The sequence below is a fragment of the Geotrypetes seraphini genome, chromosome 3, assembly GCF_902459505.1.
Source record: "Geotrypetes seraphini chromosome 3, aGeoSer1.1, whole genome shotgun sequence".
In the NCBI taxonomy this organism is placed as follows: Eukaryota; Metazoa; Chordata; class Amphibia; order Gymnophiona; family Dermophiidae; genus Geotrypetes; species Geotrypetes seraphini.
Window position 1 is genome coordinate 221938097 of NC_047086.1, and position 24334 is coordinate 221962430.

The 24334-nt window shown below is 43.8% G+C and overlaps 1 protein-coding gene across 6 annotated transcripts in view; it reads left to right on the forward strand.

The window, feature by feature from the left end:
* KANSL2 (KAT8 regulatory NSL complex subunit 2) overlaps positions 1 to 24334 on the forward strand; it is a 269907-nt gene that overhangs the window by 163310 nt on the left and 82263 nt on the right. For all 6 annotated transcript variants that reach the window (XM_033936114.1, XM_033936109.1, XM_033936111.1 and 3 more), the window contains one exon: positions 2469 to 2635. In XM_033936114.1, coding sequence (XP_033792005.1) covers positions 2469 to 2635 — 167 coding nt within the window. The remainder of the gene's footprint in view (positions 1 to 2468; positions 2636 to 24334) is intronic.

Below are 24334 nucleotides of genomic sequence, written 5' to 3' on the forward strand. Positions count from 1 at the left end.
CAATTCAAATAACTCTACAACTAGTTGCCATTCCTCTTTAAGCTCAAAATATTCAGTCAAGGGATCACCGTTCAGAATTTCTCAGTTTTGCAGAGGATCTTCCAAAGCCAATCGTCTTCTTAAGAGATTTTCCAGTTACATAACTCAGTGTTGCAAAGCAATCTTACATGTCTTTATAGCTCCCATAAAATTACATCTTCAAATTGATAGGAACTTCTCCCTCTTTGCTTTCAAATGCTCTCATATAGCTGTTTATTCATTCATGCAACAGACAACATTGATCACATTCCACTTTGGAGATAGCGTGATATGTTTGGCATAGCGTAGTGTATTATATGTAACATCATAGCTGCGTTTTAAAGTCAGGAGAACTTCGGACAGCAGCTGGTAGTTTCAGGGCTCACCTCAATGGCAACCAATCGCACATCCTCCTCCACTCTCTCTTCGCTATCTCGCTACTTTTATCATCATCGATGGATCTGGTCTGTGTAGTCAGGACTAGCCCCAATCATGTCAATCACAGCCGCAGGACAGATATTAGCTACACTCACAGAATAAGAACTCCTTAGCCGTTCCAGTTACAACTGCTGTTAGCTATATTCACATAGACAAAGTCCATAGGTCCTGTAAGCTGGTCATAGCCATGGGACCAGCACTAGCCATGTTTTCACAGAGTCCAAACCTCTAGCTGCTGTTGAAGAGAGTAGGTGAACTACTTCCAAGTAGTTTCCGCTTAACCTTGGGTGTTACTTCATTGCTGCAGACTCTGTTTGGAAAGCGAAATTGTAGGATCTGAACCCTTAGTTCCTCTACAATCTCAGTACATTTTCATCTGTTCCATTTTCCTTTGCAGAAATCTAGTAGAAAACATAGCCGCAGGAAAACAAGTTAAAATCAGCCTGTTATTCTTCCTTGAACTTTGCAACTGCCTTCACTTAATGTAGAATTGTTTATATTTTCTTTCTTCTTTCAACTCTTCTTAAATATCATTTGTAATCCTCTGACCGAAACTCCTAGGATCACATAAAGATTGACATATTGCATTCTAGATTTTACAATGCATTCCACTACCTTCAGGTTTCCATTCCATAACCAACATACTTTAACCGTTATTAATCAAATGTATAAATATAAATAAACTTCCATCATATTTTATAGTAATCGAAGATCAAAGTGAGACAAAAATAAAATAAACTATATCATTGAGCATGTCATTACACATTCATTGGCTGTTCCTGTTGACTCAAATATATTTTTAGTTTTTCAGAATCGTCAAAGCTAAATGATTTATTATCCACCGTTACCTTCATAATAGCTGGATAAACTAAACCATATTTAGCTCCAATTTCTCTTAAATTCGGTATTAAATCCAGAAATTGTTTTCTCCTTTCTGCTGTAGATTTTGCAAAGTCTGGCACTATATGGATTCTTGCGTCTTGACATCGCAGATTTTGATTTTCTTTTGCCAGACATATAATCGCTAGTGCGTGTTGATGTCGTAAGATTAGCGGGCAGGGACCAACAAATTTATCCGGTCTTCTCATTGGCACTCTGTGCGCACGCTCAATTTCTATCGGAAACTGTTTTTATGGGCAGGATTTTCGGGAGAAAATTCTCCAAAAAGGAAATCGGATTCCCCTTCTCTACCCCTTCCAGTAAGCCTAATATTCTTAAATTACTCCTTCTCATTTTGTTCGAGCAATCCTCCAACTCCTTAGTAAGCATTGTGATTTTCTCTCTATCTATTTTGAACTGCTTCTTTTCAATTTCAAAACTCTCCACATTCTTTTCTAGTTGGTTTATTTTAATTTCCAGTACCTCAGTTCTCTTGTTTAGCGTAGATACTTCCTCTTATAAATCGTTTAGCTTTTTTGAGTTCATCAGCACAATTTCTTTAATCTCTTTGATTTCCTTAAGTATTTCCTCATTGCACTTACATTCCTTCGGTAGTGGAGCCTTTGATGGCGTTACTTGTTCGGGTTTCGACCTTTTAACACTACCCGCATTAGACATAGCAGATTCAGCTTTACTTTGCTTTCCTGAGGCCATATTACCTTTTATCCTCTGTTTAAACGGTACTTTTAATTTTTTTCCTATATTATTTTATTTTAAAATGTCTGCAACAGCAGGAGCTCTCTCTTTAGCCGACTATTCGCGTGCACCACCAAGCCACGCCCATCATCATCATTCCTATCTACTGGAGAAGATATTATCAAGGTAGGAACCTAATCTTTTTCGTTCAGCCAGGGCCATTGAACTAGGGTCCTTCAATCCTGCACTCTCTTGTTTGTATGGAGACACTGACATTCTTTTTCTTAAGGACTGTTTAAAAAAAATGCAGTTTTTATTCTCAAGCTGACCTGGTGATTAAATCTTTCCCACATCACTGTGCATAGTAATGGCATTTTGTCTCATCACATGTTTTTTTGGGGTTGTGAATCATATTACCTTTCCTGGTTTCTTTCTAGGAAGTAGTCTTCTGACAGGTCCGGAAGGGCAATCTACTAAGGAGCATGAGAACTTGAAGAGGTTGAAGGCTCTCAGACGTTACCGCCAACGCTATGGTGTAGAAGCTCTTCTGCATAGACAACTGAAAGAACGCAGAATGTTAGCAACTGATGGAGCTTCCCAACAGGTACTGCAGAAATTGCTTTGGATTTTCACCAAATCTGTGAGGGTTCTAATCTGTCCTTGGATCTGGTTACCATTGGGAAAGAGGAATCACTGCTTTAGAATATCTTTGAATAATATTGAAATACACCAGTCAAATAATAAAAATCCAATGCTGCTATTGACACTAGCACATTAGTTTCATTTTCTTATTCACAGGTTTTCAACATAGCTTTGTCATAGCAATAATCTAATATTGAAAATGTTCAAAAGAAAAACAAGAGTGCGGGTTTGATCTCATTTACAACATCTGTTCTGATCAGGCAGAGATCTACCTATAGCTGTACTATCAACTGACAAAGATCTCTTTAGATATAGGTTATATTTGAGAGTCAACAGTGATCAAGACAGACAAAATTACAGCACTGATAAACTGGACAATGATCTAAAGACTGGAATACTTGCTCAGTGGTACAAAGCAAATCCAAAATTCAGTGGTGGTCCTGTTATAAATAGCCATATTGGGATTAAAGTGAAATCCATGTGGGAACAAGCCAGCAAAGTTTTCTGTGGGCAGAGCAGAACTGGAGGAGACAGATTTATGGAGAAGCTTGACACACTGGTGGACATACATACCTGCTAGTGTGAAATAGTTTTATCCCAGGACCAAGCAGGCAGCATATTCTCATAGATGGATGAGAATATCTGCCTGCTATCCTTGGATAACACTTGTTATAGGTAAGTAACTGTGCTGTATTGATGTGGAATGCAATTCTGTCTTTCTCAGTGGAATGCACATACTTTGTGACTGCAGCAGAGAGAAGAAAATTCCTATGATTGAGTTAGCCTTTAAAAGTTGTAAGTGTTGGACCTCATCAGATCGGACCAATTGACCTCCCTGAGACCAGAAGACAACTACAGAAAGAAAGGAGGATAAAGAAAAATCGCAAAATGAAGATGAAAAAAGAACAGCAGGAAGGCAAGAGATGGAGAGATCTGTGCTTGTAGTGGAACAGGGAGATTTAGATGATGCTGTCTATATTTTGCACTGTTCAGGAAGAAATTAATTTCTTTCTGTTTCTCTGGTGTTGTACTGCATGTAGAGTCTGACATCTTAGGGTTTTGTTTTTGTATATTAGTACTTTTAGTTTGTGGTCCTACATTTACATAGGAGTTATCTGTGCTGCATGTGTGATCAAGGCCAGGTGTTCTGATATGCATGAATGTTGAGAAGCATACAATGTAGTTTAATTTTGTGGTTAAACATGTATTGTTAACAAGATTATATTGTGTGTGTGTATTGTGGCTGATTGGACGTGTCCAGGGGCCAATACCCTAAGCCACACAGACCTCGGCCGAGCGAAAGCGAGGTATGGGTAACTGGGAAGGACTGCAATATAGTTCAAAAATAGTGCAAAACACCTGGGTGCAACAGAATAAATCTTTATTTCACACCAGAATTGTGCATTTAACTCAAGTTAGCAGCAATTCAAAAATGAGTTCCAAAATACAATCAAACAATAGTTCTTGCCCAAAATACAAACAAAGCAATCTACTTGTTTCCTTTATTTGGCTTGCTGCCATCCGCGGGAAGGCCTTCGAGGGCGCACAATCCTAAATAGGATCAGCAGTAATATTAAAGTCCCCCCCTCCAGAACCAATTGGTATCCCGGGTACTGTGTCAGCCGCACCAGCATCCCCGAGAAGAAATGATGAGTATAAGTATTAGGGGCATACACATTGCAAAGCAACAGCTTATGTCCCCAGAGCTCCCCTAGCACCAGCACAAATCTACCCTCCCTATCCTGAATAATTTTATGCAAGTGAAAGGGTAGCTGCCTGTGGACCAAAATGGCTACCCCCAGTGACGATTGCTATAAGAAGAAAAATACACCTTACCCAGCCAGTCCCTTCTCATGTTCTACCTTATTAAGATGTGTTTCCTGCAAGAAGGCAATATCAACATGTTCCTTGCGCAACCAGGTCAACACCTTCTTCCGTTTTGATAGGGGAGTGAAGCCCGTCCACCTTAAGGGTGGAAAAGTGCAATTTAACCATTCTCTACGGGCCCACCTCTGTAGAAGAAATAACATTTCCATCCCATGGGTAGTGGGAAAAGGACCCCCCAGCCAGGTCCTCCCCCGGAAGGCAACTTGGAAAGCAAGCATTCTAGAAGCCTCTGGAGACTGCAAGTCAGGCCATTAAACAAAACATAGCCTCGTACTCTCAAGCCACCATTCAGACATCCCCACTCACACCCCAGACACACAACCCCACACATACCCCATCCTTCACACTCCCCTCCTCCCACCCCCAACCTTGTCACCTTCACAAAAATTCATCCACTAAACAGTCCTTAGTCCACCCTTCAATATAAAACACAATGAAAAGCCCCCCTCTCCCAAGCCCCCCTCCCCCCAACAAAAAGTATGAGCAAGATGTCCAGGCTTGTCAGCAAACAATAGGTGCAGCTCGGGATAGAGATGTCCTTGGGAGGAACCGATAAAAAGCAAAGAGGTCCATAGCGCATCAATTTGTCCTCCCTCCAAAGCTAGGACCCACAATTTCAGCAGTCCAGACATTCCCCAAAACAGCAAACCGTGTAGAAGTCACAGTCGGGTACGAAAACCACACAACAGTCAGCACAGGAAAGCGCCCAAAACCAACACTACACTGGGCAAAGTGACACAGAAGCAAGGCTCCACAAGAAGATCGGACGCCGGCAGAGGTGTACCCAGAGGTCCAACCCATCCCGGCACCCCAGCCCCCAGTGGTCGCAAGGTACCCCGTTCAGGGCGCTTAGCCAGGAAAGATTGAAGATCCGCTGGGGTGTCCAAGGTGACTGTCCCATTGTTGTGATGAATATGGACTTTAGCGGTATATTGAAGGGCGATTCAGATCCCCCGGGAATGCAGCTGAGAGCAGTATAGGGTGAGGACTCTGCGGTGCTTGGAGAGTTGGGCGGAGAAATCCTGGAACATCAATAGCCTAGAGCCCTGGTAGTCCAAGGTGCGGGTCTGGTGATAGGCCTCTAGAATTTTCACCTTTGTGGCATAATTAAGAAAGCGTGCTATCACCGGCCATGGCCGAGCACCCTCCGCATGCAGAGCCTCAGTGCGGTGGGCCCGTTCCACATGCACCTCACCCAAAGTTGCTGCTAACCCCAATATCTGCAGCAACCAGCTCTCCAGCAGATTCCCCAACTCCAAGTCCTTCACTGATTCAGGTAACCCTATCAGGCGAAGATTATTCCAGCGGCCACAATTTTTGGCGTCCTCCGCTCCCAATCCGCCAGAGTTTTAACTTTACTCTTCAGCACAGCAATACGTGTTCTGTTTCCGCCCAGTCCACCTGTGCCGAAATCCGCTCCTCCACCTGCTGAAGACACGCTGCGTGGCCGGCAATACTATCTTTAACCTCCTCAAGGACAGCATGAAGTTTGGACAACTTCTCGTCGAGCAGAGTGAACAGTGACGAACTGAAACTTGCATATCGTCCTCGTGCTGGGGTGTGCTGCAAGGTGCCGGGCTGGAAGCCGCCATATTAGGTGTCTTGACGGGCTTGTCCTTGCCAGGTCGCCTCAATTTGATAGGCATAACTGCTGGACCACTGCAAGGAAAGCTCCGGCGGGTCCCTTGCGTGAAAGCAGGAACAAAGCGGAATACTGTAGTACCTCGGTAAAGAGAGTAGGTAGCTGACAAGCGCGATGTATGGGGTTTGTATATGGAGAAGAGACGGAGCTCAAGATGTCCGCTCACAGCGCTGTCATCACATGACCCCCCAGTACTTTGAGGTTCTATTTGACATCTCCTTGGGGAAGGTCTTACTCCCAGAGACCCGGGTAAGCAAATTTCAATCTCAGATTTGCTTGCTTATGCTGTCCTGGTGTCCTCGGTCGCAGGATTTCCTCCAAGTCTTGGGGTCAATGGCGGCTTCCCTAGATGTTGTGAGGAGGGCATGGTCCCACATGCGTCCTCTTCAGTATGCTCTGCTTCGGAGGTGGTCACCCCAGAGGCACAGTCTGGATCTCAAGTTTCAAGTTTATTTTTAACTCGTTGAATCGCTTAATTTAAATTGCTAAGCGATTTACAGATAAAAAATAGGTACAACAGAGTAATTATAAACTTATACATAAATTTAACACATTAATTTAATACATAAATTTAATACATTATCATAAAGTATCATTATGTATCTCCCTGTTCCTCTGTGGGGCTTGGCGCACTGCAGTCTTCGTTGGTGGCTCCAGACCTCCCATCTTGTTCAAGGGATGAGTCTGGATCAACCACAGTGGACGGTGCTTCTCACAAATGCCAGTCTCCTCGGTTGGGGAGCTCAGTGTCTAGGTCACTCAGCTCAGGGCACCTGTTCCACGGAGGAGGCTTCTTGGTCGATCAATGTCTTGGAGACTAGAGCCATCCGTCTGGCGTTGCTAGCCTTCCAGTCCTTTCTGATGGGCAAGTCAGTCAGGGTTCTGTCGGACAATGCCACGTTGGTGGCCTATGTCAATCTTCAGGGGGGGGCTCTAGGAGCACTTTGGTGGCACAGGAGGCGACTCTGCTCATGGTCTGGGCGGAGTTGCACCTTCAAGAAATATCAGCTTTCCACATAGCTGGAGTGGAGAATGTTCAAGCGGACTTCCTCGATCGTCACGTGCTAGATCCCGGAGAGTGGTGTCTCAGCCGGGTGGCTTTTCAGTTGATAGTGCAGTCTTGGGGTCAGCCCCTCATGGACCTGATGGCCACAATTGTCAACGCAAAACACCCCGCTTCTTCAGTTGTCGAAGAGACGGTCAGGCCAAGGGCCTAGATGCTCTGGTTCAATCATGGCCAACAAAGGGGCTGTTGTATGCGTTCACTCCCTGGCCATAGTGGGCAGAGTTCTTCTCCGCATTGTTCATCACCCAGGCCTGGTAGTTCTTGTGGCTTCGGATTGGCCCCGACATCCGTGGTATGTGGATCAGGTGCGGCATCTAGTGTCTGATCCTCTTCCTCTGCCTCTTTTGCTCGATCTTCTGACTTGGGGCCCCATTCCCATGTTCGATCTGGGTCCCTTTTATCTTACGGCTTGGCTCTTGAAAGGGGACGCCTAAGTAAGAAGGGGTATTCATATAAAGTGATCTCCACCCTCTTGGGGTCCCGGAGACTTTCCACATCTCGGGCTTATATGTGGGTTTGGCGTATCTTTGAGGATTGATGTTGGGCCTGTGGAGTGGTCTCTTTTTGTGTTTCCTTGCCTAACATCTTGGAGTTCTTGTAGGATGGCCTGCCTTGGTCTTCTGTTTGGGTTTAGTTGGTGGCCTTGTCAGCCTGTTGTTGGTTGTTACGAAGTCAGCGGCTGACTGCCATTCCTGATGTTGTTCGCTTCTTGTGGGCGGCCAAATTGCTCAAGCCTCCCATGCAGCAGTCTGTTCCCTCTTGGGATTTGAATCTGGTCTTGTTGGCTGGTGTGCCCCCCCCCCCTCTTTTGAGCCTTTGAGCGCCTGCTCATTGAAGGACCTTACTGTTAAGGCTGTCTTCTTGGTGGCTATTACTTCTGCTAGGTGTGTTTTGGAGCTGCGGGCTCTCTTGTAGGTCTCCCTTCTTGAAGTTTTCTAGGGAGCGGGTAGTGTTGAGGCCTGTTCCTTCTTTATTGCCGAAGGTAGTTTCTCCTTTTCATGTCAATCAGGCAATGGTTCTTCCGGTGTTGGGTAGTTGGGAGGGTTCTGACCATAAACAGTTGTGTAAGCTAGATGTCTGTCGGGTTCCTCATTCTTATGTGCAGAGGACCCAAGAGTTCAGGAAATCAGATCATCTGTTTGTCCTTCGTAAGGGGGATGGCACTTCCAAGGCTATCATTGTACATTGGATCAAAGAGGCTATTGCATCCGCATATCTTCTTCAGAAAAAGCCTGTTCCGGAATTTCTCAAGGCTCATTCCACTCGGGGTTAGACGGCATCTTGGACTGAGTCTTCGCTAGTGCATCCAGTGGACATTTGTAAGGCTGTTGTTTGGTCTTCCCTGCATTCCTTTGTCAGACACTACCGTGTGGACATTCAGACGTGTCGGGATGTGGTGTTCGGTGAGCGTGTTCTGATATTGGCCCTTCGGTGGTCCTACCCATGATGAGTACTTCTTTGGTACGTCCCGCTTGTAAGTTACCTATACCGGTCTGGAGAATTGCTAAAGAAGGAGAAATTAGATTCTTACCTGCTAATTTACTTTTTTAGCCTCTCCAGACTGGTATAGGACCCCTCCCTGTCTATTGTTATGTTATTGTGGCTGTTGCATGTGCAGAATTTGGTTTTTCAGCGGGTTCTATAATTTTTCTAGGGCCGGGGAGAATTGAAGAACAGTGGCTGTGGCTCGGCTGGCAAAGCTGGTGAGCTGTGGGAACATTTTCTTGCTGGGATATCTCCATTGCATTTTCCAACAGTAATTGGATATATTAGTTGTTACTCCTGTTCAGAGTCTTCTTTATTTCTGTTTCAAGTTCTTAGTTCTGCTTGGCTATTCGGCAGACTGATAGGAATAGGGGAAGATACCTATGTACTATTCCACAGTTTTGTTTGTCTCCACGTGCTGGTCATGATGAGATATATACCTGCTTGTAAGATACCTATACCGTTCTGGAGAGGCTAAAAGAAAGTAAATTAGCAGGTAAGAACCTAATTTCTCCATACAATTAGTGCTAGTATTATGGGGGTGGGTCTTTAGAACACCCCCAATTGATTTGAAAAGTTGGCTTCTATGGTAGTAGTCTTGAACCAGTGGGTTATACAATCACAAGTTATAGCTTTGAAAGCAGATCCGCCCAGAACTGCAAGGTTGAGGTGGAATAGAAATCAGTAATGTAATGTAATCTTCTGTGCATTGTCTAATCCAGAGCATTCTATGAATGGAGATAGAATAAGCAGAAACCTTGCTTATGACCATGAACATCTCATAAAGAGCATCTGCTCTATAGTTCACCCCCAAAATGAATAACGTGGAGAAGGCGTTGCCCTCTGTTGTTTGAAGCCGCAGCTGCCACCTTCAACCCCAAGGCCAAAGCTTCAAACTGTCTTGAGAGCTAAATCGACCCTGTGGTCCTGCATATCCTTCAAAATCACTCCACCTTCACTAGGTAGAGAAGTATGCTTTGTAATCTGTGCTACCAGCGAGTCCACCTTAGGTGGCACAAACAGCTGTTGAAAATCAGAAGCCATCAGGTGCAACTTTGTTCATAGTCCTGGTTACTCACAAGGGACCTTCCAGTTCTTCCCAGTGCTCTGTCAGCATTGTTGTAATGTCTGGATGGGAAGAAAAAAGTGATCTAAGCCTTAGAGCTGCTCATGACATACTGCTGAGCAGAAGAAGTCTGCGGTAGTTCCATCAAAGACTCTAATGACCTTCAGGAAAGCCACCAGTTTAAAAAGACTGCACACTGTTGGGTCCTTCCCCCTAGTGCAGGGCTGCTGCAGACTCTTGATTGGTGGCACCACCTGAGACCTCTGAATTCTCCAAAATTGAAGATTTCGCTTTGAGGGAGTAAAGGCATTGACTCTGACCCCCATTCCTCCCAGTCCTTTTCTGACTGGATCTCTGGCTCCTGCAGAAGAATCTTTGGAGATGGGACTGCATTCTATGAGGGCAAACCCCAGTGCGTGGCCCCAGATGGTATAGGCAGACCCCGATAAGTTAGATGGGCTTCAAACATTAGACTCGCAAAAAAAAAAGCAGGGGTAGAATCCTGAATAGGATGCCCTGAAGACCCCTGTTGGGATTCCCCTTGTCCCCTCGTGGGCTCAGAGGCATCTGCTTTTTGCCAGACACTGATTCACTATTCAAGGGCTATAAGAGAGATTTTTGACCCAAAAATTTTTGACTTAAAAAAACAAGCCTCCTGCAACTACATCACCCTAGAAGGACCAGAGGGGAGCTAAGCCCAGTGCACCTGCCCTCCTCTTCAGACCCTCCTTATCCGGCTATAGCATGAATCAGGGGTAAAACAGATTGAGGAGTCCATCTATAACTAGGTTTTAAGGCAAAGAGGCCATGTAATCCAAATGCTTGTGTCTTTGGGCTGCCAGTCAGACCCTGAGAGAGCCTGAGACCCCAGACCCCTGCAGCTCCACATGCATTTTCAGGAGGGGGGGACACAGCTGGCACCCCATAGTCCTCAGAACCGACATGGGGCCACACAGCCTGTGCTCAAGCTCTGGAAGTTACCAGGAGCGAATCTTGCTTCCAGGTGAACGATACCCAAGCCACCAAAACTTTTAGTGCAAGCTAGTTAGGAAGGTGCCATATAAAAGGGTTGCTCTCCCAGCTACAGACTTCTGACCAGAGAGTCTGTCTTCTCCCAGGCAGAGCTGCCCCAGTAACACTGAGAACCTCTGAAGTACCAAATAGCCTCAAAATCGGATAAAACCCCCAAAATAATAAACCAAAAACAGATCAGAAAGACAACTTCCAACTCTCGTGTAGGAGGAGAAACTGAGGAGCTACAGCACAGTCCAGTGATTCAGGAGGTGGTGCCAAAAAATGTAGATGATGCCTTCTACACAGCTCCTGGTTAGAAGTAAATAACCCATTGGTTCAAGACTCTTATGCCTTTTGCACTAGAAAAAGATCTTTACTTCTGATGGAGCAATTAAAGACATTCAAATTACAATGAGGTTTGAAAAAGTGTGTGCTCACGGGGAAAAAAAGCACATGCTACTGCATTAATCTGCAGTTTGTTTGCAGTCTCATGAGTTAAAATCTCACTTCCTGTCAGTGTGGAACTGGGTTTGGCTCACACAATGACAGAAGGGAGACATAGGTAAAAACTCAACAACATTTTTTTTCCCCCAAATTCTTTATTCATTTTTTCATCTTATAACAAGCCAATAGCCCCAGGGTAGCACCTGGCCTATCTAGTCCAGGGCACCTGACACGGGAAACCTGATATTGCTCAACCCTTCCCCCAGACCACTTAATACTTACCTGGTCCAACAGCATCTCTGTCTTACTAGTTCTGTCAAGAAAAAAGAGTAGCAAATGATCCTTAATGATGCATCAAGGCCTCTAGGGTTTAGCCTGCCAAATAAAGTAATGCTTCCTGAGACAATGCCTTATTTGGCAGACTGACCCCCAAGCTGGTGAGAATGTATGTGGCTTCAATCTACACTTCTCTCTCCGTATTCGCTGTGTTAGGGGATTAACAGACCTGCGAATACAGAAAAACTGCAAATAACTTTTTCATATGTTGTTCGCTGTTTTCTATTAAAAACCATTGTGAATATGTTGAAACTGCGAATAACATGGGAGACCTGGCCTATTCCTGAAGGAGAGTCAAAATACGGTGAAGAAAGTGCAGGAAATCAGCGATTTTCTCTGTAAATGCTTGGAATCAGCGGTTTCTTTATGCAAGCTGACATAATTTGGGGGGAGGAGCCACCAAGCTAAAATCTACGATTGCTGAAACCATGAATACGGAGGGAGAAGTGTAGTTATGATTTCAGCCAGTGTAACCCTAGTGCTTTAGAAAGACACACAGACACCTATGTGTCATTATAAAATAGGCTGGAAATAGGAGCCTGTGAGGCTGATACACATAGACAATATGTTCTAAACTTATTCTTCATATGCTGAAATCAAACTAGAGTATAAGTGTAACTTTTCAGATTCAGAAATTTATCTATTGACAATGCTTTGATCTAGGGCATTTTCCATGGTCGTTTGTGAATCTGCAAATGATTATTACATTACATTAATTATTTCTATTCCGCCATTACCTTGCGGTTCAAGGCGGATTACATAAGAGTTGTCAGGAGGTTACAAGAATTGTAACATTTCATAGGAATTGTCGTAAGGATTACATAGGAATTGTCGTAGGGATTACATAAGAATTACATAAGGATTGTCGAGAACTTAAGGTGATACCTGTTGGGTAATTAGAAACATATTAAGATTAGATATGGATAGAGAGTGGGTAGGTGGAGTTTGGGAAGGAACTGGTCATGTTAAATAGGTTTTATGTATTTTTTGAAGAGTAGGGTCTTAGTTTCTTTCTTGAAGGTTTTGTAGTCTGTGGTCGAAGACAGCAAATTGATGATTTGTCTGTCTAGTTTGGCTGCTTTGGTGGCCATTAGGTTGTCATATAGTTTTCTTTGTTTGATGTTTTTGGTTGGCGGGTGTGTGAATAGTGAGTGGGTTCTCCTATGCCAGGTTGAGGTGGATTGTTAGTCAGTTGTTCCAGTAGGTTGGGCTTTCTCCATTAATAGCCTTGAATAGTAGGCAGTAGAATTTGAAGTGTACTCTTGCTTGTATTGGGAGCCAGTGTGAGTCGTGGTATGCTTCTGTGATGTGGTCATATTTTTTTAATGAGTAGATGAGTGTTAGGGCTATATTTTGTATTGTTTGTAATTGCTTTATCATGGTCGCTGGGCAGGGGAGGTGTAGTATGTTGCAGTAGTCTATTAGTCCAAGGATAAGAGATTGTACCAAAAGTTGGAATTGTTTCCTGTCGAATAATTTTCGGATTTGTCTTAGGTTTCTCATAGTCACGAATGATGTTTTTATTACTTTGTTGATTTGTGGTTGCATGGTACAGCCTCTGTCAATCTGTACTCCTAGAAGTTTTAGTGTAGGTTGAATGGGGTATGAGATCGAGTTTATTACTAGGTTAGTTAAGGTTGGAGTTTTGCTGTTTTCTAGGAGGATGAAGTTTGTTTTGTCAGTTAAGTTTTAGTTTGTGCTCTGTCATCCATGAAGCTACTGTTTCAAGTGTTCTGTGTATTGTGCCTGTCATGGTGGGTTCTGGGTGGTCGAAGGGGAGGAGAATGGTGATGTCATCTGCATAGTTGTATGAGGTTATGCCATGTTTGTCTAGGTAGGAGATGAGGGAGCCTATGTATATATTGAATAGTGTGGGAGATAGGGGTGGACTCCGCAGGGGTTGGACCATAGTTCTGATTTTTCTTGTTTTGTTTTAACTCTGTAGGTTTTGGATTGTAGGAAGCCTTTAAACCATGAGAGTACCTTGCCTGAGATACCTATGGAGTCTAGTGCTTGTAGGAGGATGTCATGGTCTACTAGGTCAAAGGCTGCAGAGAGGTCTAGTTGTATGAGCAGTATTTTCTTGCCTGTACAGAGGTGTTGTCTAGCAGTGTCAATTAGTGTTCCAAGTAGGGTCTCATTGCTGTAGTTGGTTCTGAAGCCAGACTGTATGGGGTGGAGTAAGTTGTGGTTTTCTAGGTATGAGGTTAAGGTTTTGGCTACGAGGCCTTCCATCAGCTTGACGTACAAGATTGAGGCTATGGGTCTGTAGTTGGATGGTTGGTCCGTTGTTCCTTTGGGGTCTTTTAGTATTGGAGTTATGATGATTTCGCTGAGGTCTTGTGGGAAATGACCATCTATGAGTAAAGATTGTATCCATTGTAGAAGCAGGGAGCAGAATAGTGTACTTGAGGCTTTCAATAGGTGTGGGGGGGCAGTGGTTAAGGTCACAGGCTGTGTGGCTGTATTTATTATATAGTTTGTTGAAGTCCGACCATTGTATGGGTGAGAAATGGAACCAGGTTCTGTCTGCAGCAACTGATTCTTTTTCGGGGGTGGGGGTGGGGGGAATGAGGTCTCTTTATGTGAGTGGGAATTCCATTGAATGTGGCTCTGATGTTTGCAATCTTGTTTTTGAAGTATGTGGCTAAGAGGGTGGCTGAGGGAAGGGGGAAGTTGCTGTTGGTTAGGTAGGGTGTGGTATCTGTGAGATCTTTTAGTAGTTGGAATAGCTTTTTTGTGTCTTGGGGTCCTTCTCCTATTTGCGTTGAGTAGTATGTCTTTCTTTTTTCTTTCAGTTTTTGTTTGTATTTTTGGTTCATTATTTTCCATGCTATTTTTATGGATTCTTGACTACTTTTTCTCCATTTTCTCTCTAGTTGTCTGCATTGCCTTTTGAGTTGGAGTAGTTCGTTGTCGAATCACTTGTCTGATTTTCTGTGGATTTTGGTTTTGGGTTTTTCTGGGGCTAGTTCATCCAGGGTTGCAGTACTTAGTTGGTTCCTTTGTGAGATGAAGTCTTTGGGTGTGTAGTATTGGATTACGGTGTCTGCTTTTGTCCAGAATGTGGTAGGATCGATATGTTTGTATGAGTTGTAAGTTATTTTTTGAGTAGTTGGAATGCTTTTGTTATTGGTCCAATTGATTTCGAAGGAGTATGTGTAGTGATCAGACCAAAGGGATTGGTTCCATTTTCCGTTTGACGTTTGGATCTCTGGTTGTGTGGGTTGTTGGGACATGTAGGCTTCGATGTCGAGTTGGTGTCCTTTTTCGTGTGTAGTTTAAGGATCTAGGATTTTTATATGTTAAGGCCTCGAGGTATGATAGTAAGGATTCTACATGTTTGCAGGTTTGGTTTTTGAGGTGGAGGTTGAGGTCTCCTAGAATTAGATTGTAGGCTGTCGTTAGTGAGTTTTCAATATATAAATTCTTCAAATATTGGTTTAGCAGTGTTCCAGTTACTTGGGGTTATGCAGCAAAGTATGCATGTTAGCGTTCCTTTGAGTGATGTGCTTGAAAGTTGACAGGCTAGTAAATTCATCTATGGGTTGGTTGTTTTGTCTTGTATTTTTAGGTTTATGGTGTTTTCTGGCTAGGATGGCAATTCCTTCTCCTCTTATTTTCTCTGCAGACCATTGTCAACTTGTGGCTCTCTGGGCAGACTTCAGTTATTCTGGGGTCCGAGTCAGAGGTAATCCAGGTCTCTGTGAGGAAAAGGCAGTCTAGGTTATCTTCTTTTATCCAGTTTTTTATGCGTTCTGTTTTGGGACCTATGGCTCCGATGTTCACATATGCACATTTGAGAGTGGTGTAGTCTATTGGTGTGTTGTGAGTTGTTTTCGGGTATATGAGTGATCTTTGGTGGGGTCGTTTTTTGGTATTGTATGGGTTTGTCAGTTTTCTTCTTGTTGATTGTGGGGCGGGTACATGCTAAAGAGAAAATAAATGATGGAGTTTTGCATGGTAGTCTTAGATGTTTCATGTGGATAGCCTAGTGGTTAGAGCTACAGCCTCGGCACACTGAGGTGGTGGGTTCAAACCCTGCACTGCTTGTGACCAGGGTAGGATTAATTTGTTGAGGGCCCCGCCCCCATGTATTTACCCATTTACTTCTTTAGTTCCACTTTATTTCTTTTTTTCTTTTATTTTAAAATTAAAAACAAACAAAGATTACCATACCAGTGACAGTGTACAGTTTTTCTTCTATACAACCTCCAAACATCTCTGAACAAATCTCCCCTTCCTTCCTAGAGGAAGAGATCTTCAGCTGGCAGGGCTTTTGGAAGCCCACTAATTTATATTTTGCATATGGGTAGGAGGCATGGGACATGGCGGGAAAAAAATTTAATGCCCATCTTATTTTTATTTTTTTTAATTCTTTATTCATTTTTCATCTTACAAGTGCATAATATTACAACATTTAAAACATTTACAGAACACTTGAATTTCCTTCTATTATCATCGTAAATACATAAAATTTATCCCAGGTCAGGCAGGCAGCATATTCTTAACTGATGGGTGACGGCAGCGACGGAGCCCCGGTACGGACAATTTTAGAGTGATTGCACTCTAAGAACTTAGAAAGTTCTAGTAGGCCGCACCGCGCATGCGCGAGTGCCTTCCCGCCCGACGGAGTTTCATAATTTCCGTGGAGCTAAGAAGACGTGTTTTTTTTCAACAGTCGTTGAAAACTTTTCTGCCTTCCTTGCTCGCGCGTATTTTTTGGAGGTTTTACTTCCTTGTTTTCTTTTCATTTCATTTCGTTGTAAAAAAAAAACATATATATATATATATATTTCTTCTTTTTTTCGTTATTTTTCGTTTAGCCCCGGCGGAGCCTGTTGGCACCATCGAAGCTTCCGCCTTCGATTTAGCGGAGGCCGTTTTCACCTTCATGCCCCCGCAGCCAGGATTTAAGAAGTCTCAATGGAGTGCACGCCCTATCTCTTTGACTGATCCTCACAATTGGTGTCTCCAGTGCCTGGGTCCAGATCATAGGGCTTCCTCTTGCACCCGTTACGCTTCTCTTAAAAAGCGCACCTTGAAGAATAGACAACTCCAACAGAAACTTCTCTTCGGTGCTGGGATGGAACCATCGACATCCACACCGATGTCGACTGCCCCCTCTAAACCGGCACCGACTCTTTCAACACCACCTGAACTTACTTCGGTGTTGCATCCCCCAGGTAAGCCGGCTAAGAAGCCTTCCTCTTCCCTGGAGCGTCCTCCGGTCGAAGCTGCAGTGAGCCCAGTCCTGCCGACCTCGAGGCGCCCCCGTAAACGCTCCGCTCCTATTGAGGTGAGTGCCACATCATCGGCCTCCTCATCTCCCGAGCGGCACCTCAGGTACCGAAGAAAAAGAAAGCGGTACCGGTGCCTTCTTTGGATGATCGCATTGGGGCCGTCCTCCCAAGTCCAACTTCAGGAGCAATTGCAACAGCTTCTTCCTGCTCTGTTGGCACCGAACCTTCCGGTTCCTGTCCGCTCTGAGCCTACGGTACCGATTGTAGCTCAGCCTATGTTATCGGCGTAGACGCTTTCGGCACCGGTTCACACTCCCTCCGCTTCCATGCCTATTTTGTCAGCAGAACTGAGAACCTCGCACCATGCTGTGCAGATGGTCTCCGAGTCGGCACTGCTTCTCAATCCCGCTCGGCGCCTTGCAACTTCTCCGGGTACAGCATCTATGCGATCCGGGAAGTCAGTGCGCAAATCCTTGCATGGTGACCTCTTGACTCCAGTCTCCCGAGGTCGAGGCCCTCAGGTGCGAGACCCTGACCTATGGGACAAATCTGAAGAACCTCTGGGTACCGATGATGAGGTTTCTTCTGATGAGGAGGATCCTTCTATCCAGGAGCCTACCAGTAAACCTGACAGTCCTCCTTTACCAAATTCTTGAGGGAAATGTCTGAATCCCTCTCCATTCCTTTGGAGTCTGACTCCAAAAAATCTAAGGCATTTCTTGATGCCTTGGATTTTGATCAACCTCCAAGGGAATTCCTTAAATTGCCCCTCCATGACATTCTGAGGGAAACTTTTTACAAAAACTTGGAGACTCCTTTAACCATCCCTGGAGCTCCTCAAAAATTGGACACTCTGTACAAAGTCATCCCCATTCCAGGCTTTGACAAACCTCAACTCCCGCATGAATCCTTACTCAACTCCCGCATGAATCCACTTTAAAAAAGGCTGCGGGCACTAGTGTCTATGCCTCTGTCCTTCCTGGCAGAGAGGGTAAGACCATGGATAAATTCAGCAAGCGCTTATACCAAAACGCTATGCTGGCCAATCGTTCAGGCAATTATGCTTTTCATTTTTCCTTTTACCTAAAGCATTTAATCCAACAGCTGTCTTCCTTTCAAAAGTATCTACCTGAGCGTAAGGTCCCACTTTTTCAGCAATATACTTCCAGTTTGCTTCAACTTCGTAAGTTCATGGTCCGTTCCATTTGACACCTTCGAACTGACCTCCAGGGCTACTGCAATGGCTGTCGCCATGCAGCGTTTAGCTTGGCTTAGGATCTTGGAACTCGATGTCAATCGCCAAGACCGCCTTGCAAATGCGCCTTGCTTGGGTGACGAGTTATTTGGAGAGTCTCTGGATACTACCACACAAAAACTGTCTGCCCATGAGACCAGGTGGGATACTTTACTGAAGAACAAAAAGAAACCTCCACCTGCTCGACCTTTCGTCAGCAGTCATCCTACCAACGCCGCTACTCTGCTCGTCCCCTTCAACCTCCTCACCATCAACCTCGGAGGCAACGTCAGCAACAGCATCAACAGGCTCGTCAACCACAGCAGCAACAAGTAAAACCAGCTGCTCAACCAAAAACTACTCAGCCCTTTTGACTTGCTTCTCCAGGACATAGCCAGTCTTCCGCCGTCCTCTCCTCTGCCCCAACCTATCGGAGGACATCTTCACATTTTTCTCAACCGTTGGGAACTCATCAATTCAGACCAGTGGGTTCTAAACATCATTTATCACGGTTACTCTCTCAACTTTCAGACTCTTCCACCAGACAGTCCTCCAAAAGAGTCTGCTTTCAACTCTCAGTCCTCCCTACTCCTTCAGGAGGTCCAATCCCTTCTTCTGAACGCCATAGAGGAAGTTTCTCTAGATCAGAGGGGGCAGGGATTTTACTCCCGATATTTTCTGGTTCCCAAAAAGATAGGAGATCTCAGACCTATCTTGGATCTCAGGGACCTCAACAAGTGTTTAGTCAAGGAGAAGTTCAGAATGCTCTCTTGCCACGCTTTATCCCCTACTCACTCAGGGCGACTGGCTATGCTCCCTCGACCTCAAAGAGGCCTATACTCACATACCCATCCATCTGACCTCATGACGGTATCTCAGATTTCAGATCCATCACCACCATTATCAATACCGAGTACTACCCTTTGGCCTAGCCTCATCTCCAAGGGTATTCACCAAGTGTCTGATAGTAATGGCTGCCTTTCTCAGGTCTCACAGTCTTCAGGTTTTCCCTTACCTGGACGACTGGTTAATCAAGGCTCCTTCCTCTCAGCAAGTGGTTCAAGCCACCAACCACACCATTTCCTTCCTTCACATTCTAGGGTTCGAGATCAATTACCCGAAGTCGTATCTCCTTCCCACTCAGCGACTTCAATTCATTGGAACGGTCCTCTACACCAACCTCATGAGGGCGTTTCTTCCCTCCGACCATCTGCAGACACTGCTCCACCTCTGTCATCATGTGCTTCTTCAACACTCCATTTTATCCAGACAGATGATGGTTCTTTTAGTTCACATGGCCTCGACAGTACAGGTTACTCCTCTCGCCCGTCTCCACCTCTGTACTCCTCAGTGGGCATTGGCCAATCAATGGTCACAGACGACAGATCCTCTTTTACGACACATATCTGTGACATCGTCTCTTCGGCAGTCTCTACAATGGTGGTTGAACTCCTCCAATCTTTCCAGAGGTTTTCTCTTCCATCTGCCTTCTCATTCCATGATCATCACCACGGATGCTTCCCCGTATGCCTGGGGGGCACACATGGACCATCTTCGTACACAAGGTCTTTGGACGGACCAGGAATGAAAACATCACATCAATTTCCTGGAATTCAGGGCAATGTTTTATGCTCTCAGGGCATTTCAGCATCTTCTCTGTCCCCAGGTTCTTCTTCTGTGCACAGACAATCAAGTAGCCATGTACTACATCAACAAACAAGGCGGGACGGGCTCTCGCCTTTTATGCCAGGAGGCCCAAAGGATTTGGTCTTGGGGGGCAGCTCGCAGTCTCTTCCTGAAGGCTGTTTACATTCAAGGAGAACAGAATTCCTTGGCAGACAATCTTAGCAGAATTCTTCAACCTCATGAATGGACCCTCGATCCTGTCACTCTCCAGTCCATCTTCGCTCAGTGGGGCACTCCTCAGGTGGACCTCTTTGCAGCTCCTCACAACCATCAACTGCCCCAATTTTATTCCAGACTCTACTCCCCTCTTCGTCTGGCAGCAGATGCGTTTCTCCTCAATTGGGCGGATCGGTTTCTTTATGCCTTTCCTCCCCTTCCTCTCATGTTGCGGACATTGTTCAAACTTCAGAGGGAGAAGGCCACCATGATTCTCATCGCTCCACAATGGCCCAGGCAACATTGGTTCTCCCTCCTTCTTCAGCTCAGTTCCAGGGAGCCCATACTTCTAACAGTGTTTCCTACTCTGCTTACTCAGCATCAACAATCTCTGCTACATCCCAACCTGCCATCTCTCCACCTGACAGCTTGGTTTCTCTCGGGCTGACTTCCGCTCATACATCTCTCTCTCAGCCTGTTCGTCACATTCTGGATGCCTCCATCAAAAGTGGACTCGCTTTTCTTCCTGGTGTCTTCTTCATCATCATAATCCCACTTCGCTATCGGTAGAACAGGTGTTGGATTATTTGCTCTCTTTATCTGACTCTGGTCTCAAGTCTACATCCATCAGAGTCCACCTCAGTGCCATTACTGCTTTTCATGAGCCCGTTCACGGAAAACCTCTCACTGTTCATCCTTTGGTTTCCAGATTCATGAGGGGCCTTTTTAATGTGAAACCACCTCTTAAGCCCCCTCTGGTTATCTGGGACCTTAATGTGGTTCTCTCCTCTCTCATGAAGCCTCCTTTTGAACCATTGGCCACAGCTCATCTCAAATTTCTCACTTGGAAAGTGGTCTTCCTTATTGCTCTCACCTCTGCCAGGAGGGTCAGTGAGTTACATGCACTAGTGGCTGACCCCCTTTCACTGTTTTTCACCATGACAAGGTGGTTCTTCGTACTCATCTTAAGTTTCTGCCTAAAGTGGTCTCAGACTTTCACCTCAACCAGTCCATTGTTTTACCTGTGTTTTTTCCTAAACCTCACTCTCATCCTGGAGAACAGGCTTTGCATACTTTGAACTGTAAGCATGCGTTAGCTTACTATGTTGAGCGCACCAAACCTCACAGATCGTCTCTACAGCTTTTTCTCTCTTTTGATCCTAATAGGCTGGGTCATCCTGTTTCTAAACGAACGATTTCCACCTGACTTGCTGCCTGCATTTCGTTCTGTTATGCTCAGTCCAGACTCGCACTGGAAGGTTCTGTCACGGCCCATAAGGTTCGAGCTATGGCAGCCTCTTTAGCTTTCCTCAGGTCAAACCCTATTGAGGACATCTGCAAGGCTGCTACCTGGTCCTCAGTTCATATTTTCACTTCTCATTACTGTCTGGATACATTCTCCAGACGGGATGGACACTTCGGCCAATCTATTTTACAAAATTTGTTTTCCTAATGGCCAATCATCCCTCCATCCCTCTTTGTTAGCTTGGAGGTCACCCATCAGTTAAGAATATGCTGCCTGCTTGTCCTGGGATAAAGCACAGTTACTTATCGTAACAGGTGTTATCCAGGGACAGCAGGCAGATATTCTTACGTCCCACCCTCCTCCCCGGGTTGGCTTCTTAGCTGGCTTATCTTAACTGGGGACCGCGCGCCTCTGTCGGGCGGGAAGGCACTCGCGCATGCGCGGTGCGGCCTACTAGAACTTTCTAAGTTCTTAGAGTGCAATCACTCTAAAATTGTCCGTACCGGGGCTCCGTCGCTGCCGTCACCCATCAGTTAAGAATATCTGCCTGCTGTCCCTGGATAACACCTGTTACGGTAAGTAACTGCTTTATTCCCCTCCTACCCAACCTCCCCTCAATTATTCCAATCAAAAATAACATATAAATAGTGTAATCTTATTTATTTATTAATCTTTAAATAAAATTTCATATTATCTTCCCTCCCTCCAATGTATAAATATACTGTCATTGGAAAATGATGTCTACTCATTACAATAATTTGCCAATGGCCCCCAGATCTTTATAAAATTATTTTAATTCCCTTTCTGCAAAGCAATTGTTCTTTCCATCTTATAAATGTGACACAATGAATTCCACCAGAATGTATAACTAAGATTATTATAATTTTTCCAGTTATTAGTAATATGTTGCATGGCGACTCCTGTCATAATCAATAAAAGTTTGTTATTGCTTGATGAAATTTGACTTTTCTTCCTCATTGACATACCGAACAGAATAGTATCATATGATAACGCTACATGGTTTTCTAATAAACAATTTATTTGAGACCAAATTGATTTCCAAAAGGACAATAAAAATTAAGTGATCCAAGGTCCCTGCTTCCAGATTACAGTGCCAACATTTATTAGACTTAGAGCTATCTAATTTCTTCAAACGAACTGGGGTCCAAAATGCTCTATGTAACAAAAAGAACCAAGTTTGTCTCATATATGCAGACACTGTACATCTCATTCTCCATCTCGTGGCCATTGAGATGCAGAAATTTGATGCTTAATCTCTGCTCCAAATGTCTCTAAGACCAGTCTTTGGTTTTTTTATTCATATATCGAGATAACAATTTATACCACTGTGCGGCCTGGTGTCCCAGGAAATCCACCTGAAAGCATAAGAACTCTATCATTTTATTGGACTAGTACTTTTCTCACACAACAAAATCAAATCCTTACCACTCTAACTTTGGAATCCCACAAGGCTCTATTTTATCGCCTTTATTATTTAATATCTACTTGGCTCCACTTCTGACTCTTTGTCAATCAATAGGGTTTACAGTATACGCTTATGCCGACGACCTACAAATTCTACACCCCATTGACCCAACCAATCATTCTGAGATTCAGGCAATTAATCAAAAATTAAGTAAAATTCACGACTGGCTAAACATCAATAAATTATCACTGAGCATCTCAAAAACTAATACCCTCCTTTTCCCAGGAAAAGAGGGAGCGCAACTAATTTCCCCAATCATTATTGATAACATTCCACTATCATCAGTCACTACTATAAAAATTTTAGGTGTTCTCATAGACAATAAATTGACATTTCGACCTCAAATAAGCGCCTTAGTTAAAAATTGTTTTTATAAATTGAGAATGATCCGATCATTAGCCCCCCTTCTCAACATTAGTTCTCTCAATATTCTGATACATTCACTCGTTATATCGAAATTAGATTACTGCAACTCACTTTTAAAAGGAATATATCATAAAGACTTAAAACGTTTGCAGTTGATTCAAAATACTGCTATTAAGATAATTTCAGGAGCAAAGAAGTATGATCACGTAACCCCTCTTCTTCAAAATGCCCATTGGTTGCCAGTCTCACAAAGAGTAACATATAAAATCGCCCTTTTAACATTCGGAACTCTGCAGTCAAATGCCCCAGCCTTCATAGACAGATTACTGATTCCATACGACCCACCAAGATCCTTAAGGTCCATATCTCAATTTAACCTCAACATTCCTTCCCTAAAAAATATCGGCACACGCCGTACCTCAATTTTTTCAGTCACAGCCCCAACAATCTGGAACACTCTTCCACTATATTTAAAAATGGAAAAAAAACTTAAAAAAATTTAAAAGTAACTTAAAATGTTTCCTTTTTAACGAAGCTTTTAACTGAAAAAAAAAAAAATAAAAAATAAAGAGGCACATTTCAGACATCAAATCATTAATACTAGTTTTTAATTTATACCCTTCCCCCTAATTCCTTTTGTGTTTACCTTAAATGTTTCTTATTTTTATTTTATCAATTGTATTTCTTACCCCCTTTACCAATCGTGTCTATTGTATGCCTGTCTATAATTATCTAATACGTCAGTCATGTCGATCTTAAAAGTTTGTATTAAATGTTTTATTTTTTATCTGTAAAGTTATTTTTATTCTGTACAACGCTTTGAAGAAACGAAAAAGCGTTTAATCAAAAATTGAATAAACTATAAACTATAAACAGAGATTAAAACCTCTTTCTTCAGGTCAGTAAACTATACTGCTGTTACAGTATCCCTGTCCTGACCTGAGGAAAGCAGTTATGATCTCTGAATTAGTAAAAAATGTATTAAAATTAGTCCAATAAACAAGATCACCTTATTTCCATTTTCTATTAATAAACGATTATCAACACAACTACAATAATACTTTATCCTAAAGCAGAAAGAAATAAAATAAATATAATTTTTTTATACCTTTTGTTGTCTGGTTTCTGCTTTCCTCATCTTCTCATCATTCTCTTCCTTCCATCCACTGTCTGCCCGCTCTCTGCCTCTTCTATATGGCATCTGTTCTCTCTCTCTGCCTCTACCAGAAATTGTCTGCCCCTCCCCCATTGGTCTGGCATCCATCTTCTTCCCTTCTCCAATGGTCTGGCATCTCTCTCCTCTC